The 22899-nt window shown below is 31.4% G+C and overlaps 3 protein-coding genes across 4 annotated transcripts in view; 2 read left to right on the plus strand and 1 right to left on the minus strand.

The window, feature by feature from the left end:
- LOC124532854 overlaps window positions 1-8334 on the plus strand; it is a 190930-nt gene extending 182596 nt beyond the window's left edge. Inside the window, exons 18-27 of the mRNA XM_047107963.1 lie at window positions 22-1897; window positions 1986-2085; window positions 2171-2396; window positions 2573-2973; window positions 3409-3599; window positions 4094-4226; window positions 4932-5059; window positions 5262-5392; window positions 5892-6071; window positions 6708-8334. Coding sequence (XP_046963919.1) covers window positions 22-1897; window positions 1986-2085; window positions 2171-2396; window positions 2573-2973; window positions 3409-3599; window positions 4094-4226; window positions 4932-5059; window positions 5262-5392; window positions 5892-6071; window positions 6708-6863 — 3522 coding nt within the window. The 3' untranslated portion in view covers window positions 6864-8334. The remainder of the gene's footprint in view (window positions 1-21; window positions 1898-1985; window positions 2086-2170; window positions 2397-2572; window positions 2974-3408; window positions 3600-4093; window positions 4227-4931; window positions 5060-5261; window positions 5393-5891; window positions 6072-6707) is intronic.
- Window positions 8335-9434: 1100 nt separating this feature from the next.
- LOC124533156 lies at window positions 9435-12779 on the plus strand. Of its 2 annotated transcripts, none has more exons than XM_047108322.1 (2): window positions 9435-9802; window positions 11436-12779. In XM_047108322.1, the coding sequence occupies exons 1-2, from the start codon at window positions 9627-9629 to the stop codon at window positions 12703-12705; spliced, it is 1446 nt and encodes a 481-aa protein (XP_046964278.1). In that variant the 5' UTR covers window positions 9435-9626; the 3' UTR covers window positions 12706-12779. The 2 variants fall into 2 exon arrangements, with proteins under 2 accessions (XP_046964278.1, XP_046964279.1); XM_047108323.1 differs by having other exon boundaries at window positions 9549-9806.
- A 3715-nt stretch (window positions 12780-16494) lies between these two features.
- Window positions 16495-22695, minus strand: LOC124533146 (histone deacetylase 3). Its single transcript, XM_047108311.1, has 7 exons — window positions 22189-22695; window positions 21521-21709; window positions 20342-20616; window positions 19542-19729; window positions 18803-18943; window positions 18129-18238; window positions 16495-17187 (listed from the first exon to the last, which is right to left on the minus strand). The coding sequence occupies exons 1-7, from the start codon at window positions 22427-22429 to the stop codon at window positions 17027-17029; spliced, it is 1305 nt and encodes a 434-aa protein (XP_046964267.1). The 5' UTR covers window positions 22430-22695; the 3' UTR covers window positions 16495-17026.
- Between the last annotated feature and the right edge of the window lie 204 nt (window positions 22696-22899).

Genomic DNA, 22899 nt, shown 5'->3' on the forward strand with positions numbered 1-22899 from the left:
TAATAATTTTACTTTAAACAGGATCGTGAAGAAAAAGTTGCAAAACAGAGACTTTCAACATCCTCAGTGATATTATCTCCCCCTCCCTCCCATCCACTGCCTTCGACAAGTTCAGCACCACCAGAAGTAGAACCAGAAGTTATAGGTGCTGGCCTCCCTTTACTACAAAGACTGTTATTACTTAAAGCTAAAGAAGAAAAAGAAAAAAATCAACTAACTCCTACAGTTAGTAACCAGCCTTCTAGCTCTGAAACTATAAGTCCTAGTTCAATAAAAAGCCCTCTAAGTCCAACTATAAAAAACCTTAGTCCAATGCGAAAAGGTTCCGAATCTAGCTCACCCGGTAAACTACAGAGTCCAACAACCAAAACATCAAGGAAAAATTCTTCAGGTTCAAGCGATGGTGTTTCAAAACCTAAAGTAAGTTTTAGAGATAAAATATTACAAGTAAAAAGTGATGGAACGGCAGTTTGCCAGCCACTCAGTAAAGGAATCACTGAAAAACCAGCAGCAGTAGTCGAACCGACACCAAAAACAGAAGGGAATTTAATATCAATACCTCATTCTGTTGTAAGTAAAATAAAGTCACCGGCTAAGTCTGTCGGATCTAGCTTTCGAGAAAAATTAAAAATATTACATGGGGGAGGATCGTCAAAAGAAAGTGACAGTTCATCGGCAGAGAAATGTAAAACGCCTGTTAATGAAAAATCTGCTTTAGAAATAGCACCAATTCAAACTAAAGAAAGCAGAGAGGAGCCAAAAAGTAAAAAGCCTTGGACTAAACTTAAAAAGGCCGCTATTTTAGGTGACTCAAAAAGTAAACCAAGCTCAGAAGATAAAAATGAATCTCAGAATGTATCTAAAGATTCAGTAGAAGGAAATGTACCAGAACCAAGCATAAGTATTTGTGTGCCAAAAATTAATACTGCGCAATTAGTTAAGATAGATAACGCTAATACTGAAATTAAAAGTGACAATTTAACGCAAGATAAATCTAAGATTTGCTTGTCAACCCCTTCAGAACCCGTCCAACAAGAGTCCTTAGATTTATTGACAATGTCACCAAAAAAAAGTAGTGTCCCAAATGACAAAATAGCTATTATAAGATCATCATTATCAAAGGATAAAAAATATAAATCTATAGATGATCTTTCTCCGGAATATGGTGGACTTCCATTTGTAAAAAAGCTTAAAATACTCAATGAACGTCAAAAGTTGGCGGAACTTGAAAAGGTTATGAAATTTAGAAGTTCGAGTTTAGACTGTGCTAGCTCATCTGAAGATTTACTTTGTGATACCCTTACGAGAAGCCATTCAGAAGGTAGTACAATGGATAAGAGGAAATTCAAGCGAAAATCTATAGATTCAGTTGAAAGTCACGGGTCTAATGAAACTCTCGAGAGGCGAACACTCAAATCTATATTAAAAAAATTGTCAGAAGACGTAACGCCTGCAGAAAGTCCTGAAAAGAGCAGGGAATTGAGGAAACTAATTCGAGCACCAACGGTAGAAGGGTACGCTATGAGGCATTCGAAATTCGCAAAAAGCGTCACATTTCATCGTCATACCTTACCCTCACCACCCGCGAGTATTCCAATGGATGATTCAGATGACGTTTTTGAGTTACCAACTCCGACGATACCTATACAACAAACAACACCCTCAGATATAAATAAACCAAACTCTTTAGAAACACCTACGCCTCAAGTAAATAAACAATCAATATTAAATACTGAAAATATCCAACCGAACCTCAAACATGAATACAAACTACAACCAAATTTTGAACCTGTCTACGATTACAAATCTCTACGACCTGAAGAAATTAGAGTACCTTCAGATAAACCTAAGCTATCACTAATATCAGCGGTTGCAAATCAAAGAAAATTATTAAGAGGTAAATATTCATAGTTTCAACAAGTTTTTACAACTTGAAATATAGTTATTGATATTTCGTTTAAATCAAGATCGTTTTATTTTTCCAGGGTCAATTGAAGAACAAGAATATTTTGGAGAAGTACTTTTTGGAATAAAGAAAGTAATACAAAGGCATTTGTACGATGTCCAAGGCAAATTTCAAGAAAGGTTTAATTTTTCTTTATGTTTATCCAATATGTTTAATTATAATTTTACTATGTATATCATAATAATGTTATCTATTATTTAATAGATTTGAAACATTAGAAAATGAAGTTCGTAAGCGTGATGAAATTATAAGCCAACTTCAAAGTCGAATACAAGAGCTAGAAAGGTTAGGGTTACCCGGAGTGCCACCAAACACTGCAACTACGGAACAAGCAATGCAATTCCAAAGAAATGATGACTTAAAAACAATAGCTCAGTCAAAAAATAGCTCAGGAAGCGATGAAATATCAGGAATCGACGAAGGTTTCATGGTATGTACACTTCTATATTAACTGATACTTATAAAATTAGGTAATAGTTTTTCACACAAAAATGGCCAGAAATATATAATAAAAGCTATGTATAATAAAAACTAAAGCTTACCTATTTTTGTTTATATGATTGTATAATGTAAGTTCACTTAAATACATATAAAAAACTCTTGTAGAGAGGTGATTCGCTAGACACCGTTTTTACCACTTCTCCGCCGGAAATAAGTACTACAGATATTAAAACAACTGGAAAAATATCATCAACGCCAAGCCTAAGAGAAACACAATCCAGTGAAGTTTTATCGGAAGAAAAACTTACAGAAATGACGGAAGGAATAGAACTTTCCAAACTAACTTATTCAGAACTACAATCGTTAGCTGAATCGCTGTCTAAAAAAACTGCTAAAACGTCTTCAAGTAAAGAAGATTGGTCTGTTAATAAGTCTAAGAGATTAGATTTAAATTTAGACGGTAAAGCTGGCACGTATTCGAGAAAGCGAGCTGAAAAGATAAGACAAAGAAAATCTTGGGAGGATCAAAACTACCAAGAAACTATGGAGTTACAAGATTTAACAAGGTAAGTGTTAACGGTGAAATATTGTATCACTACTTGTGTTAGTTAACAAGTAAAAACAATTAACGTTGCATAAGAACAGTCTGTAAATTTCCCACTACTGGGCTAAGGCCTCCTCTCCCTTTTGAGGAGAAGGTTTGGAACATATCCCAGCACGTTTCAATTCGGGTTGGTGTAATACATATGTGGCATCATTTCTATGAAATTAGACACACGCAGTGTTCCTAACGATGTTTTCCTTCACCACTGCGCTTAATAATAAACACAAATTAAGCACATGAATATTCAGTGGTGCTTACTTGGGTTTGAACCCGCAATCATCGGTTAAGATGCACGTTCGTAACAATGGGTCATCTCGGTTCATACATTAAATTGAACATTGAATATTGTGTTATTAATTTTGAGTTCAATCTTATTAAAGTATTGTTTATCGTTAAGGCCACTATCACCTCACATGACATCAGAAGATCGATCATTGCTCAGTCCCGAACAGTCAAGTCTCCGTATGAGTAGACGGGGAATACGACCCTTTCAATTCTTGGGTACTCACCTCGACAACACCAAAACGAAGATAAAGAAGACGTTATCAGTTGATACTGGAATGCATCACACGGGACGAAAGGACAGAAGTAAGTTGAATAGAGTCTATGGAACACCTTTCCTTTTAATAATGACTATTTTATTACCGTGGAATTATAAGAATTAAATGATTCTTCGTTGCATTTGTGTAGTACTATTATCAAATTTGCAATGGTCGTAATATATGTAACAATAACCTATTTTATACTATGTTATAAAATACTGCCACATTTACTTATTAAGATTTTATAATACATTAATATAACTATGTCCATTAAACCGTAATAAATTAGCGTAGTGAAAAAAGTTCGAAACTTTATCGGTAAAAAAGAGACGGTTTTTTCATGTAAGTGTCTATCGATTGCTTTAATCAAATTTGTGACCTATTTCATGAGAAACATTCTCCGTCTAAGTATCTACATGAAAAATACATTAGGACACAATATAAATGAAATTTCGTAATGTATTGTAATCAATTCCTTTTCCTTTTGATTGAATGTAATTTATACTTTTTCCATTAATTGAATACAATTTAATCAAACAGAACCACTCTCACAAAGGCCGCAACGCAAATTTAGCCTCGGATCTTTTTTCGGTTACAACCGCGGCGCCGCAGCGAAAATGAACTGTAATGATGTGGTCGTGGATATAGACAGCGACTACAGTTGGAGCGATTGGTAACATTAAGCCCTTACTTACTTAGAAAATAGGAATTTCTCATATAGCAGTTGTAATGGAATTACCCAAACTTCAAACATAATATAAAATGATCTTTTAGACAAGACAAAATGAAGTAAAATAAGACCTTTAAAGGTTATTAGGTAAAAAGTAAAGAACAGTCTGTAAATTTCCCACTGCTGAGCTAAGGTCTCCTCTCCCATTAACGAGAGGGCTTGGAACATATTCCACCACGTTGTTCCAATGCGAGTCAGTGGAATGCACATGTGGCAGAATTTCTATGAAATTTGTCACATGCAGGTTTCCTCACGATGTTTTCCTTCACCGCCGAGCACTAGGTGAATTATAAACACAAATTAAGCACATATATATAGTGGTGCTTGCCTGGGTTTGAACTCGAAATCATCGGTTAAGATGCACGCGTTCGAACCACTGGGCCATCTCGGCTCATCATTATTACTTGTAGACCATTTCAATGAATTACTAATAGTTCTATTAAAGATTAAAGCTTGTGCTAGGAGTGGAGGACAAAGGTTAGGAGTTAGGATCGATCCTGCGAATTCTTACGTAGCTTCGTTCCTTAAATCATTGTGCTACTCTTCTTTGATTAATAATGTAATTATAACTATAATCCTAATAGCAAAAGTCGTTGTACATTAAGTACGAATAGTCTATATTACAAGATGGTTGAATGTGCATTTCAGTAGTTCAACATCGTCAAGTAGTGACTCGGAGTCAATTCCTCGCACGCCAGTTTTTGAAGAGTTCATTGAAAGCAACTCGAGAAGGTCGCGTTGCTTTTCTAATCAAGGCCAAGAATCACCGATCAGAGGTAAGCGACATTTTACTTGATTGATATTTAAAATTGGATTATAAACGATACAATTATTACATTTAAATTTAAGTTTAAATTTATTTATTTAATAACAAAAAGAAATCTTATAATAATGAAATTGTATTATTGAATAAAGATAAATCTTCAGAATTTGATGAAATTAATGTTATATAATTACCAACTTCTTAATTTTTGTTAGCTTACGCTGGAAGCGGTAGCCATTGGGAAGTGATGATGCTCGCTGATGAATTGGAAAAAAGAGAGAGGGAGAAGGAAAGAGATGAGAATAAAAGACTACAATACCCCGTGGGCTTAAGAGACTTAGAAGAGGTAAGCAATATATCTACCGAACATGGTCATAAACAATAATTATTCTTTTTTTATTATTTATAAATCTCACCGCAAGTACATAATATGTATGTCAGGCGCCAATGACTCCGATATTTTTTTTATTTAGATTCATTTCCGTCTACCGTTACATCTTAACTCTTTCCTCTGAAGGTATAAAAAATACTCCGTTTTTCGTAGAGTTCCACTTCCTTCCTAAATAATAATAAAATAGCTTTATTAATTCCAAAAAATATAATATTGCAAGCAACAAATTTAGTAAAATCCAATCATTTTAATTTGAGAGTGCTCAGATTAAATACCTCCACCAAAATTTCATTTCTTTACCTGATTTCGTAAATTTTCATCCAGTTCCTTCGTACGTAGACCACAATCTCATCACAAACGTCATCTCTAACGCCGAAAAGTCTTTTCTACCTCTTGATGTTGATAGTGAAATGTCATCCATGTAATATACTTTAAAAATGGTTGCGTTTTTCAGGAATCCGATACACCACATCGAGAAGACAGTCCAGACGATTTGTCCAACATGGAAGACTCGAATTCAACGACCCAACTACTATCTCAATCTATCAGCGAGGCATCGCACAAGTCAATGGAAACCTCCTTCACGGAGAGTAGTACGGGGAGACCGCATCGAGTTGGATCTGTTGGAGAACAAGTACATAAAATATTGACACGTAGTTATACTCACCATCATCACCACCTATACCACCACTACTATTAGCATCATCGTCATCGTCATCGTCATAAGCTGCAGCAGCACGATTACCCTGTATTAGTCCACTGCTGGACATAGATCTCCCCCAAGACGTACCATTGAACCGAATTTTTGGCCTTCTCATTCACGTTCCTTCCGTACATCATCACTCGACCATGCCACACAGGGCGACCTACACCACGCTTTGGGATAGAAACTATTCGGAGGGATCAGAATCCATTATAACGTAACATTGCGCTATTGACGAAATCACTTTATATAGCATTCCAACTTACACCGAAAAACATTAGTATTGTCTTAAATGTTCGCGATTATTACACATTTAAATAAAACTAGTTATAACGGATTTGAATCGCGTATATTAATTATTTTTGACATCCCGATGGTGGTGATGTGATGATGGTGGTCACGGGTAGACCACGAACGCTGTGAAGTGCTCGAAATGTCGGGACGTCAAAAATAATTAATATACGCAATTCAAATCGGTTATAACTAGTTTTATTTAAACATTAGTATTCTTCGAATCGAAGTGGAAAAGACAAACTCAGTTATTATATTAAGATCATTATTTTCCAGGTAAGACCGTCTTCGTCCCTTTTGCAATCAAGAGGCCTCATCCTTCGAGCTGCAAGCTTAGACAGGGAGAGAACGAGCACTTCTCACTCCAGGCGGTTCGGCGGCTCCCTTAAGAGCTCCAGCACGGACTCACACAAGAACATCAAGAGACTCTGATCCGCTTCTCATCACGGCCCAACGTGGACCAAAAATTTAAATAAATTAAACATTTTCCAGAAATATTTTGCATGTATAAATAAAATACAAAATCATATAGAATGTAATTTAGAAACGTCTATATCGAAACGAAACATTACTTTAAACGATAAGTCAGATAATACATCAAATCAAAGTAATCATATAATTGATATATTCCCAAACGTATTTATTGAAATTTTAGATATGGGTTTTGTAAGTAACGGACGAGAGAATAGATATCGACTTCACGACGACCAACCTATTGTTGGCAGTCAATTATTAATAGTCATTATAATTACGAATGTAACACGTTTTTTCATTTATTATTTTGTTATACAAGTGTAAAGATTCGGTTTTTCGGTTTTAAACAATCGCAACCCAGGCCATTGCAAACTAATTAAACAATCACATACCATCTCTTTACATAATTACAGTCATAATTAACAGTTAGTCAAGCTAAAGTTCGCTGAAATCATTACAAAATAGAATATTGATGGCTGCTTAGACCACAGATAAAATAAAATAGACACATTTTTTAACTCGTTTTTTAAATCTCGTTTTGTGGAGTATCATAATTTACAAATCTTATTTGATATGACTACCATCTACAACGTTAATTTTAATAAAAAACATAATTATAAAACAACTTAAATAGTATCAGGCATAAAAATAGTCGTTATAGGTATTTGAAATTCATAATTCGAATGCATTTATACTTCGCCATTAAATTTATTATTTATAAAGACAGCTAGAATGATTGAACGAGAAAAATATATGATATTATATAAAAAGAATATAGGCATAAAAAATTAGTGCCAAAATATTGTATTGATTATAAGTAAATATTTAATATAGACTAAAAGGCACCTTTATCGTATTAGGCTAGGTTTTAAAGCTATTTAAAAAGGACTATAAATTTTAAAATGATTTAAAATAAAATGATTTATAAAATCCTGGTGCAAATTATTATTATACACTTATTTGTTTTGAACTTTTTTTTTAATTCTAGAAGAACTTGTTTCATTCCACGTTTACGTGTTGTTCCTAAAAACCGAATTTTTTAAATTAATAAATATGCACTTTACAATAGAAAATTTATTATTTGCATAAAAAGTGTAGTATATCTCATAAAGAATAAATTTAGGTTATTTATAAAGATTCGTTGAAATTATTGTTAGTAGGAGAGAATGTACAAACCTTCTGAAACGATGAATATAAATCTTTTTTTTTTATTATGCATCTCTCTTATACTGACAATAATCTACTATCGAATTCACTGTAGCACAAGAATAAATTATAAATGTATGAAAACTTATAATAATAGACATTTTAACAAATTGTAATTATATTCATTTTAGATAATAGTGATGAGCTTTCTAACAAAAGCCAATAGATTGTAGGTATTGTAGTATATATTTAAATGTATTATTCATTTAGCCTATGATTGTTCATGGTAAAATATTAATTAAATAAAACTTAAATCAATTTGTAATTTTATTTTATGTCCAAATCGCTTTACTTTCACTAACAGTGAAATTCCAATAATTAAGCTGAAAGAAGGATTTTTTTAACTAAATATTATCGCTTATTATAAAACAAAAAAACGAAACTATAAATTATAAAATGATTTCAAATGAAGATCATATAAAATAAAATGAAATTATTTATAAAATTCTGGCGCAATTTGTTATTATAATTATTTGTTATTGAATTACTTTTTTTATATCTAGGAGAAACTATTTCATTCCACATTTAAGTGTGGTTCCTAAAACCGATTATTTTAAATACATACAAAGATGAAGTGATTCTATAGATTTATATTTATAATAGTTGCATAATATAGCAGAGAACCAAAACATTTAAAGATTTCTACTAGAATGTTGTAAATAAAAATATTTTATGCGCTAACATTGGACAATATATTTGAAGAGCATATATTATTATTAAAACGAAAGAACTTAAAGGATTTAAATACATTACCCGTTCCCTGTTATTTTTTTTAAATAGGTAGGTAAATGCTGTTTATTTACCTATTAAAAATTATCAAATGATCTGTTTGGTAAGTGTGACAATTGCCCTTAGACATTGGAAGGTAAAAAATCTTATCAGATATACAAATCGTCAATGGACCACCTTACCACCACACATGAGGCCTTTAGGTATTGGTTACTTAACTCTCCGACTGAACGGAAAAGGTATATACTATATATATAAAGTGGATGATACCTAAAACCATTCGGGCTTGTCGGACTGAGCTCATTTATTTGTGCTACAACGAGAATAAAAAATGTTTTTATTTTCGACCTAATTTCTGTATCTACCAAAATTTTATTTTTTTTACAAATTACTTACTATATTTTAATTTTATACAAATTACTTACTATATCTTTTTTTCTTAAATTGGAGATTTTGCTGTCTATAAACAAGTAAAAGAGGCAGAAAGCAATTTGACAGCCCATACCGATCAAGCCTGTATAGCTCAGATCTTTGCATATAGAAAAATAAGATAAAATTAAGATTTCAAAATTTGTCAATTGTCACTGTCAAAAATTTAGATATCTACACATAAATCAATTAAATATTAGATTTTCTCAAAAACATTTATTGTTATGGTGCAATTAGTCAACGTTGTTTTGACCCATTTTTATCTTATGAGATGATTTTCATACAGTATATTCGAAATACATTAATGATAACAAAGTGATTAACTTTTGATCATAATTTCATTTATTCAAAACAAGTATGTCGCCTCGTAAACAACCAACTAACTTATTTAAATTATGTATTAAGAGTTCCCTTAGTTTGATAAATGATAGTTGCTATCGCATCGAAAAAAGTTACACAGAAATCGAATATATGGATTGCAAAAATAGAGTATATGTTTTGAAAGGGTTCTTAATGTCTACACTTCCTGCCAGGTTTGTATGTAACTATATTGACTATTTTATAAATTACGCAATTAGTAAACATCAACAAAGTTAAAAAAACTAAATCTTTTTTTTAAAAAAAAAGAAACACAATTGCTATAACGAAGTATTTCTCACTATCATGATATAATAGTATTTGTTTGTAAAAAATCTTCTTTATGTTATGATACAATTAAAGTGTGTCTTTAAAATACAATTACACAGTATCTGCCCACTATTGCTTTTAAAATTATTTTTAAAAATTTATCAATGAAATTATATATTATTATTATTATTATAAACTGAAATACATAGATAAAAATATATACACATAAATAAAGTCTCATGCTGTGTATAATTTTAAGAAACATAATATAATATGAAAATAAATTTTATAAATATAATTAAATACAAAATGATGTTTATAATATATGTATATTCATTTTATAAACAAACTATTTTGATAAATAAGAAAATATAGCTGTATCAAATTTCATCCTTGTTGTAATTGAAGAATATTTTTGATACAAATTATTGTAGTAGATAAACTCATAGAGGTTTTATTATAAAATTTAATAGAAATTTCAACTAACAAATGAACAAAGGACAGTACATTTATTTATTTTGTGTTATTGACGGGCCCATCAATATTGTTGTCAAACTGCGCTCATATTTCATTAATGTCTAGCATTCTGCATCCACATTGGCACTATATAAATTAACCATTTCATTCATAAACAAAGTTAACCCTAACTTGGGAATGAGATTTTAAGTCCTTTGTGCCTGTAGGTGCACTGATACAATATTTATAAATATACCTCCTTAGCTACAGTATATTTGATAAGTGTTTTGTACCTACCAAGAGCTGAGATGGCCCAGTGGTTAGAATGTGTGCATCTTAACTGATGCTTGCGGGTACAAACCCAGGCAAGCACCACTATATATATGTGCTTAATTTGTGTTTATAATTCATCGTGTGCTCGGCGGTGAAGGAAAACATTGTGAGGTGTCTAATTTCATCGAAATTCTGCCACATATGCATTCCACCAACCCGCATTGACAACCAACAGTTTGGAGGAATATGTTCCAAACCCTCTCCTTAATGGAAGAGGAGGCCTTATCCCAGCAATGGGAAATATACAGGCTGTTACTTTACTTTTTTTTTTACTTTATTACCTACTGGGACAGGATTGTACAATGTACCATTGTCAAATACTATGAAGGATTTAATTTTTACTAAATTCTAATTTTGTTCTCTTTCTGTCCATTAATCATTGGCAATGTAAGATTGGAAAATAAACCATTCCCTACATTGTCAATAATTGTGAGCTCAGTGTAAGCCATTAACATTTATATGACTGTAATGAAATTTAGTAATACCCCATTGAAACTGCTAAATTTACTAATGAGTAATCAATATTCATGCAGATGCCTATAAGTGTATTTTATTTTGAAGTCTTTTGCTCTAGGATTGTTTTTAGTAATCCCAATAGTATCTACCATACTACATTGCGCATATGTACTGTGGTGAACATACTGAGTATAAAATTTAAAAATTTGACTAACTTAACATTACTAAATAAACATATTAAACCAAATAAACTAAATATAAGTTATCTTTACTAAATACATTTTATTGTTTCAGGTTATTTGATATCCTCTGTTTAGAAAGAGGATGTTGCCCGTACCGCGGCGACCCTCGAGTACAGCTCAATGTCCTGATACATCCCAAGATGTCTATCTTTCGCAAATGCAATATCGATAATGGCATATCTCAGCATTACTGGATAAGTACCATTCCTTGGTTTACCCGATTAGTAGTTCTCGACCTCAAATTTATTTGTACCGACGAAATCCTTGAAGTTATTGCCACACACTGTCCTCTCCTCGAAGAACTAAACATTGTGTCTAGGGTTGACGTTTGCAAGTCTCCAATCAACGCTTCGGTTTTGATAAGGAACGTGTCCGATGTCGGCTTGTGTTGTATAAGCATTCTCAAACAGTTAAGAATTCTAGCGATGGATCCACCACGCAACGAGAAGTCTAGTCGTATAGGTCGATGCGTTACTCAGGCCGGTATCATTATGCTATTGAGCGAACTTCCCTATCTCGAAGAACTAAATATAGAATCATGTGACATTGGTTCGACAATAATAGGAGCCGACATTAATATTGGTCCTTTGAGTCTCAGAAAAATTAACTGCCATTTCGCATCGGCTAACGGTATTCGGAAATTAATAAAGATTTGTCCCCATTTGAAAGAATTATCCGTAACACATTTATCGGCTAATGATAAGGAATCTATTCTTGAAGAGATAGGGGCTAGTGATTTAAGACTCACAAAATTAAACACTTCCTTCTTTTCTTACACGCAATCCCTGCAACGACTTCTAGAAGTCCAAGGTAAATATTTAACCCATTTCTCGCTGTGGGAAATAGACCAATCCGTTAACATTGACTCAATTATTACGATAGGTTTGTGCTGTCCCAATCTAACGTGTCTTTGTCTAATGACTCAGTCGAATAATTTATTTATACCGCGTTTCTTAAGACGACCGAAGAAAATCTTCAGCGAATTGAGAAGTTTGACTTTGGGTAACGAGAACTTTAATCTCGAAGAAATTTTGCTTTTTTTCTTAGATAACACGGAGAGATTGCAGAAACTCGTTTTGAAATATCAGACGAAGTTGGTTTTTGGTGAGATATTGTTGTGTCTTCTTCAAAAGGGATATCTCAGGAATATCAACAATTTGTGGTTAGACTGTACTCTAGAAGTTTCTAAGGACATAATAATACAAATAATTAGGTCTTGTGATACACTAACAATGCTCACGGTAGATTTATCGGAAGACACTTGTGACATTTTAGATTATATAAATAGTAATAATCTCGATTTAAAACTAGGAGGATATTAATTTATTTCTATTACATTTTATTTATAATTGTATTAATATTGTTATGGAGCGATATAATAAAGAACTATCTTTTATGTTTCTTGTTTTATTTCTTCATTCAAACATATTTTGGTCTCAAATTTCAAATAATAACAAGAAAGTAACTAACCGGATAAAATAAGAAAGGAATTACTCAATGTCAGTTACAATAACAGCCGTTTATCTTTTATTTGTCTAACAATTAAACCATTAAAATGTACTTTAAATTAGTAATTTGTGATAAGAGACTCAAATATTGGTATTAAAGTTTTCAAAGATATAGCAGTCATATAGTTTATACGTCATATATATTTTAATAAAATAAGCGAAAGACAAGCAACGCAACGAGTCTTCCAAGCTACTTATTTTCATTGCTTAATATAAACACTTATTCGTATAACAATTGTACATAAAAGCCGAACTGATTTGCTACAAGATTTAAAATATTTTTACAATCATTTATAAATACGCTTCCAAGCTATATAAGATGGTAATTCTTTTTTACAGACAGCAATAATAAATCGTCTTGTTATCCTATATTGTCTAGCGTTACGTTAATCCAAGTAATGCGGTTCATTTAATTTTAGCTGTAATACAATACTGATCCAATTATATTTCTAAGCTCTAGTTAATTCGGGGGTCCCTCGGGGATCTAATGTTGGTCCACTTCTATTCCGCATATGTAATAGTTGTTGCTGATGACGTTACGCTATTTTTTAAACATAAAACTTCACTAAAATAAAACATATATTTAAATATGACATTTAAAACTGACACTGAAGTCAATAGATAGTCTAAGAACGTAAGATGTGTTGAGAGAAAAACCTTGTAAAAACATCGTAGCTCCTTGTCCATCTATGATCTATCCCCTATGAGATGCATATGTTATATATTATGAGTCAAATTTATTTTAAATTATATCGATGAATATACACGATTATCAGGATTCTGTTTTAATAATTTGTAATTGATACTAGGTTTATAAAAAGGGTAAGTTTAACTATTTTTGTGGTAAATTAAAAGAAATGCCGTTCCGTTAGAACCCCTGAAAAAACAACACAAGCAGTATTTAGTAAAAATTGTTTAAGAATTGTGTACAACAAAATAAAGACGTAAACGACTATGAATTATTATTTTAAGACAACTTAACTAAATATTAAATAAAAAAGACGTATTATATTTATGATCGTTTATTTAACTTAAAGTGCAATGGAACGGAAAAGTCAGTATGCAACTTCAAAATCAAATCTACTTATAATCTAGGTCATCATTAATTTTGGCTCAGCAATCTGGATTTGAGACGGACTTGGAATTGGAATAAGCTTTATATTACATTTAATTGAAACAATTAATTTGAATTAAAATTAAATTCACAAATGAGAAATGATAATTAAAATTATATTAGTACATAAACTAACATAATTATCATAAAAAACAGATAATAAATTTATAGTATTTTATTAAAAGTACTATTGCTAGACGGTAAACGCATCTTAAAAAAAGAAATTATAATACATAGCTTTACTTTCCACAATTCTGAATTTTTGTTTGGTTTAAAATACGTTGTTTACGATTTAGATGACTTTAAATTAAAAAAAAAAATCATAATTTAGGTAAACATTTTACGTGAAATAATAGGGTATTCCACGGTGTTTAAAATCCTCATACAAAGCCACAAAAAGTATATTTTGGCAAAGTAAACACCTTTTCTTACACCTTTAAACTTTTTTATTCCCCCAAAAGCCCTGTCAGTCATTTTGGTGACAAATCTTTTGTGGTACAAATCTGGTTAGCATTTTAATAAATAAATACGTACAGATAAAATTCACTTTGATTTTTTTAAATTTTATGCTAATAGTAAATCTTTGAAGTTACTGTTGATAGATATAATTTAGCTGTTAACTAACTGACCTGACCGTATTTGCCACTCTTGCGTCACACCATGGCGGTACGTGTGTCACGTGACATGTAGATTAAAATATACGACTTTTTAATTTAGTATAATAAAGTAATAATGTGCTTTTATGGCTCATAATCAGAATTTTTAAGTATATTTCTATATAATCTTAAAGTTTTATCAACTTTCAAAATTTATTTTTCACCACCGAAAGTACCCTATTAGTGCAGCTGTTGTTTTAAAATTCTTAATTAGCTTAAAAATATTAGCATTACCTATTTTCATTGCTCAATATAAACACTTATTCGTATAACAATTGTACATAAAAGCCGAACTGATTTGCTACAAGATATAAAATATTCTTACAATCATTTATAAGTACGCTACCTGTATATTGTCTTATATAATTAAAGAATACATCATAGTACTTAATTTTACTTTAAATGACGCTATTATTGGGAAAATGCCAACTATGGCTGGCCGAAAATAAATTTTAATCTCATGATTCAAAGATATATTTGACAATACACAAATGTCATCTTGACAAGACATATTCCGCCATTGAAACAGATGTGTTATTTACATTGGTGAGGGTTTAGAATCATTCAGCACGATTTTGGGGTTTTCTTAGTAAGCCTTCTTAATTTTTTGAAAACTGTGAAATATCACACAATGAGAGGAGTTGTAATCAGGGGCGATGCTACTAACATATATAACACTATGTTTCCCCAAAATCGCGCAGTAAAATTCTAAACTAAGCCCAATATTTGCCAAATAAACATATATTACATTAATTCAGTCATATCAGTTGAATACATTTTTTTATGAATGATGAGTATTCAACGCTTTGTTAATGAGTTACTTAAACATTGATTTCTGTATTTCTATTCGTACATTCAACAACATTGTTTAATTCTAATACAGATTATTTATAATATCAATGATCAATTCTACAATTTTATACTAATACTTATGATACTTAACATAAAAATTAGAACTGTATATAATCTGTATACAATATTACAATGCAAGTTTTGAGAATCAAATCATTGATTTTATTTATGCTAATTTCATTGCATTTGCTAATATGATTTATACTTATATCAATGTCGTTTAAATTCAAGGCCAAAGTTATTTATTTATCTGAACTCCACTGGCACTAAATTATAGATAAACTTAACTACTCAAGACTTATATACATGTAGGATATACAAGCCTTCGGCACTTCTTACATTATTTATATAGAACATCTAGCGCTAAACGACAACTAATATTTTTACTTCAAACTTACTTCTTAGCTTCTTAATTCAAATTAGCGTATCCGTACTCCATTAAATAGCATAATATGATCTTACAATGATAATAATGATATCCTTAAACAGATACCTTGGACAAATACTACACTATACATTAATATTAATCATGATTTTCATAAGTAATTCTAATTTATAGATTTAATACAGGAACTGTGTATTATTTAAATTACAATGATGAATTATTACATTAAATTATTTGCATTATGATATTTCAAATATAAACATACAAATATAGGGTTTATATTACATAGCACTATATCTAACCAATACAGAGTTACTTCGTAATATAATTGGTATACGACTCTAGTTAATGATTCTTTTAGGGTAAATATCAATGATCGATTTTAAGAAATATTGTACAAATAGCACATACAATACATACAAGCGCTCATGAACGGATTGTTACGTTGCACATTCATACAATCAGTATCTCATTCATTACGTCAACCAACTCTACTCATACGTTTACTTGTACTTTTTGCAGCAGATCATGATGCACTTATATAAATATAAGGCTTTATTGACTATTTTCTTATTAATATTTATTATCTTTATTATTAATATATGGGAAGTTTTGCTTCAGCAATATACTGATGCTGATGATATATTATATTTTAAGAGCATACAAACACTATACCAATCCAAAAACTATCTGCATGTGACAAATTTTACTCATAACAAATAATAAAATTTTAATTTTTTCTATCTATGTTTAGTACATACTAGTAATATTAATTGCTGTAATTTTTAAAGATAGCAACTCAAATAGTATAAAATTATTACCAATATCATTACAGTTATCTTTTATATGAGTTATTTTGAAATGAAATATAGAAATTTACAAAAGAATTGCTGTACCTAATGTTATTTAGTGGTTTTTCACTCATAATCTTAATTACACTCTTTATAGTCTTTCCCTTTTAACAGGCAACACTTTATCACTTAAGTCCATTTGTTAACCTCACTAAGTCACTTGTGTTCAATCTCCTCACTGCTCCTCTTCAGTAGGAGGTCACATGAACTTTTTCTTATACTTCTTGTAAGGTGTCTCTTGTCAAATGGCCACCGCAGGGGTGGTTTCCTCCGTATGCTATGATTCTTTAGTCTCCGGAACCGGTTCCTTGTCATTGTCTTTCTCATCTTCGTAGAACTCATTCTTGGGTTCGATCATTTTGTCAGCTTCCTCTTGACTTATGCGTATCTCGGGATCAGGTTCATCCTTTATCCTGTATTCTTCCGGTAGAAAGTCACCTGTGAAACAGAATGTTGAAAAACATATCATATAACATATGTTAGTATGTTATAGTCATTTTACTTGGTGGTAAGGCTTTGTGCAAGCCCATCTGGGTAGGTACCACCCACTCATAAGTTATTCTACCGCCAAATAACATTACTCAGTATTGTTGTGTTCCGGTTTGAAGGGTGAGTGAGCCAGTGTAACTACAGGCACAAGGGACATAACATCTTAGTGGTGGCACATTGATGATGTAAGGAATAGTTAATATTTCTTACAGCTTCATTGTCTATGGGTGATAATGACCACTTACCATCAGGTGGCCCATATGCTCGTCCGCCAACCTATACCATAAAAAAAAAAACAAAAAGTCAGACATAAAGTGGAGCTCAAAATTATTGTCATGAGATTATATAGATTCAGACACATTTCATTGATACCAATGCATAAATATTGATACACATTTTTTAAGTCAAAGGTAACCCATCTGCAATTTGAGTTGAAAGCTATTACTTGGCTCTAAGCTATTACTTGGCTCTAAGCTATGACTTCAAGCTTTATAATAAAAAAAAGGCTTACAATCAAAGACATAAGTGAATGGAGATAATATTTACACATCCAATTATATGCTAAACTCTAACTCAAACTCTAACTCCTTTATTCAATATAGAAGCATCACACTTACTTATTGCTTGTCAAATAAACACTACCACCGGTTCGGAAAAAGGAACACCCTGACCTGAGAAAAACCGGCGAAAGAAACTCAGCTGGTCTTTTTTTTTTTTGCCGTGTATAGCATCTTCATTTATGAAATACAGTTGAAAGTATTCAACAAAAATTATACAAAATGTTACATATCACCTTTATGCACTCATGTCCACAATTATTAATATGACTGACCTCTGTAGTGACTAGACTGGGGGCTTTCTAATAAATAACATATGAAAATTATTCTTACCCGGTATATGCGTCATTTGAACTGCGGGCGAATGCTGACACATTTTGAGATTGTCGTATACATGTTTAGTGATGGCCTCCAAATACTGTTTAGTATTAGCGTTCGATGTGCTGAAAATAGTTAGACTATATTTAAATACACTGTGTCATCGTTATATATAAAAATAACTATCTTTAATACCGATATAAAAATTCTTGAAGATACTGGGTTCAAAGCGACCCACCCTTACATTTGACATTGGTAGTCCCATAACATCGATTAAGCTATATCTTAGTTAATAAACATATTAACATATAATATACTCAAGTTCGATCAAAAATAAGAGCCTAATTAATCTATATGCAAGCAATCAGATCAGAGAACGTTGTTTTTGGGTGAAACCAAAAAATTAAAACAAACTTTAAGCTCTTTATATAGAGCGTCAAGTGTAAGTTGGCGTGTGGCAAAAACATGTACTAATTTTTTTTTTTCTTCATTTAATATCTTATTTGTTTTATTTACCCTTATTAAGAAAACTTACCCAAAATCTATTAAAAATGAGACGTAGAGAATTATTTTCTAGGGAGATATTGGTAAAATAAACAAAAAAGTGGCAAGACAAAGGGTGTAGCGGGTGCTGCCACAGGAACGCCAACTTATACTTGACAGTCTATAAAATATGGTGTGTAGCAAACCTGCTTATTTCTGGATGTAATTGAAAATCTGGCGCGAAAAACTCGAGGTACTCCGTATAAGGCAGCTCGTTTGAAATGTTCTCATCGACGAGGAGAGAAGTCTCATAAGTCCAGCATCTTGCAACGTTCCGAAGTGTATATCTACAAATTTATTATAAAAATACATTATATACAAAAATATATTTTATACTTAAAAAGTAAAGAGAAAAAAAACAGGATACAAAATGGTTATTGCATTATCCCTAAGAGATAGATATAAACCAACACAGACTTTTTTTAGCCCTTCTTGAGGTGTACAATACTGTAGTACATTATTATAATCTATCTAAGCGCCAAAAATATGTTTACTTACGGCATCACATTAGAAATTATTAGTGTTTATGTATTATATTACGCATGGTTTAGACATATTTAGAATCTTATCATAATCACTATGTATATCTATTCAAAACCCATTGCGTAGTTTTAAAGATTTAAGAATACACAGACGTTGTTTAATACTCTGTAGTGATGTACATGTAAATTAAATGATTTTTTTTTAATGTTAATTGGATCTTCTTGTATTGACTCTGATCACATCTTACTATTTATTATTTTTAATATAATTATTATAATAGTTTTATTTTTCTTATCAATTTCAGGTAACAAAGTTACACATCAATGGGACACAAGATACAAATGGGCATGTCAATACTTCACAGTAAACATTTACATCTATCATAGTGATAAATAGACTTACCCCCCACCACCCACAACCAACGTGGGCACATTGAGGTTTTTGACAAATTTGACACACTCCCCATGACCACGTGTCGAGAGAGAGAAGCATCCCAGTCGGTCACCAGCGAGCGAGTCAGCACCACACTGCAGTACAATAGCTGTAGGACGGTAGAACTCCATCACAGTGGAAATCACTGGTTTGAAAACCTAGAAAAAATTTAAGAGTGTTACTAATTTTCGATCTATAAAAAAACATTGATGACCTCCGTGGTCGAGTAGTGTAGTACATCGGTTTTCATGAGTACGTCATTCAGAGATCCCTGGTTTGATTCCCGGCTGGGTCAAATTAGAAAAAGTAAATCAGTTTTCTATGTTGTTTTGGGTTTAGGTGTGTGTGGTAACGTCGTTACTTTTGATTTTCCATAACACAAGTGCTTAAGCTACGTACGTAGGATCAGATATTAAGGTAAATATATATTTTTTTGTTTGAAAAAAGTTTGATAAAAATAAAAAGTGACGTGAGACCCAATTAGAACGAAATTGCTTTAGTTATATATTTTTATTATTAAATGAAATGACAGACACAATGGAATATTTAACAACATTTGAGTATATAAATGACAAGAAATGAAATTGTTATTCAATATCTCATGTGAATTAAAACCTAGGTAACTAGACAATCTACATTGTGTAGCTTCTTTGTGTATCATATATAAACATGTTATATATTCTATAACCTTTCTCAATAAAATGGCTATATAACACTGAAAGTTTCAACAATTTCCAGTTTTCCCCTTTTTATAATAATATAAATCTCACCTGAACATAGCTTTGATCATCAATACCCTCTTTCAATGGTACATTTACCGAGAAGTATCGTCCACTTTCAGCTCCAATTTCATACATATCGCCAGTTCCAGGGAAGAAGTAATTACCATACTTATGGAAGCTGACTGTCATGACTCTATCCGTCAGATAGAATGCTTCTTGGACACCATCTCCATGGTGTACATCAATGTCAATGTACAACACTCTCGGATGGTACTTCAAGAGTTCTAGAATTGCTATAACTATGTCATTTACATAACAGAAACCTGTAAACATACCATTATAATTAAGTATCAAAATCAAATGTTTCAGTTCATATTATAGAATATGTCCATAGGGAACTCTAACTAAAATAAGCTATTTAACATTGCATTGATAAATATACAATTTGATGTTTTTTTAAATACAATATATAAAACAAATATCAGGTGTTTTAAATGAAATTTATAAATACCTAACACATTTAATTTATTGCAAAACATTTCTGAATACTTTTGTAAATATAATATTAAGTAACTCAAGCATGTATGTAGTCTATACATATTAGATATGTATACTATTATAAAGGCGAAAGTTTGTATGTATGGATGTATGGATGTTTGTTACTCTTTCACGTAAAAACTACTGAATGGATTTGAATGAAACTTTACCACAATATAGCTCATACATCAGAATAACACATAGGCTACAATTTTTGAGGTTTCTAATGTGAGGTCGTAAATAAAAAAAAAATGTTTTGCGCTTACATTGCAAACGCTGACTGAATCCTACAAGATAGATCAAAACAATGTACTACAGTATTGTACAACTTAAAAAGGTCTACAAAAAAGTCCGTGATGGTATATGTTTATCTCTTAGGAATAATCCACAATAACCATTTTTTATGCTTTACTTTGTAAGAGAAATAATGGCTTATTTACGAAGCGATTTTAAGCGATTACTAGACTAGACGGGACGAACCTGAAGTCCACGCGAACGAAGTCGCGGGCAAAAGCTAGTATGTATATATGGAGACTCAGGTCTCACATCTTAACCAACAAAAGACAAAAATTTTCTTCTTGATCTTAAGCTCTATTATTAGTAATGTACTATTTGTAGAATAAAAGGTTTTTAAAAGCATAGGGCTTATGCAATTATTCAAAAATTTTATTTTGAAATTATATAACTTACCAGAAGGTTCAAATTTTTTAGCATGATGCAATCCACCAGACCAATTGATGGCAATATCGCAGGCATTGTTATTTAGTTTCATTGCACCTTCCAAAGAAGCACCAGTGTACATCGAACAGAAGTCAAACAGACCTTCAAATACTGGACAATCATCACCAACATTATAATGGAGAAGATCCTTTGAGTATGCTGAAAACAAATCCATTGATATATTAAAAAAAATGAAAAAAAAAATCATTTTTATTATATTACATTGATAAATAATACTATTCAATAAAAGATCATATTTATGATAAAAAAAGACTGTAGTATTTATTGATTTCTTGGCATCTTTTTAGTTTTATATATTTTGATTTTATATTCTGTATTAAAATTGTGAAAATGAATAACTATTGTAACTTTAAACTTAATTAAAAACTGTAACACAAGAATTCAAAAGTGCTTTCATGAGCCTTGAGTAAAGAATACTTTGATTTGATACACTAAAATATTGAAGGAGTGTTTTTTTATTTTATAAACTAAATTATTACCACAGAATGCTTATTAACATTTGTACCATCTTTTAGTTTGACATTTATTGATCTTTCAATTAAAGATCATTGTTTCAAAGCATATAGCTATTGTTTAAGCTGGCCAGATATAATTCTGATGATGATAATATTACTTACTCTGAATATTTTGAGGAGTCACATTTTGCAGAAATTCAATGTAGTCTTCGCTGTGAAAACGACACATGTCGTGCGCATTCGCACGATACGGTCTGTATATCTGCATCTTCTTCTGGAGACCATAATTGAGAACTAAACTGTGTGTCACGGATAACCTATGAGGCTTCATAGGATGACCAGGACCATAATGAAAGTTACCTACATCTGGATTATAGAAATATGCTACTCTACTCTGACTCATAGTGGAAAAACAAACACGTATTCTTTAAGAATTAAAATAATGCCGAGGACTAGGGCAATAACAATTAAACGCTTTGTTAATTGTATGCCATCGAACATACTCTACCGTCTACTGTTAACTATAATGTTTCAGCTGACAATATAAGTCAGTCTTATTTTACAATAGCTACTGACAATATTTATCTGGATGTTAATGGTTTAGAAAACAGTCAACAAAACGTCTTGGCTTTCGATGTTTCGACACCCGAAGGTCAGAATGTGTCACTGTCACTTGTCAGTATGTAGGTACTATGTACAGTTTTTAATATCTACAATATATTTGTTCCTTATTATTCATTAAGGCATAGTGACTACATTAATGAATATGATAAATAATAAAAGCGAAAATTTCATTAACTTAAAAATATGTTGAACACATTACGTCTTATGTATATGCAAAATATATTTATAAACTGTTTATAAAATTGAAAT

This window comes from Vanessa cardui, chromosome 10 (genome assembly GCF_905220365.1).
Source record: "Vanessa cardui chromosome 10, ilVanCard2.1, whole genome shotgun sequence".
NCBI classification, from domain to species: domain Eukaryota; kingdom Metazoa; phylum Arthropoda; class Insecta; order Lepidoptera; family Nymphalidae; genus Vanessa; species Vanessa cardui.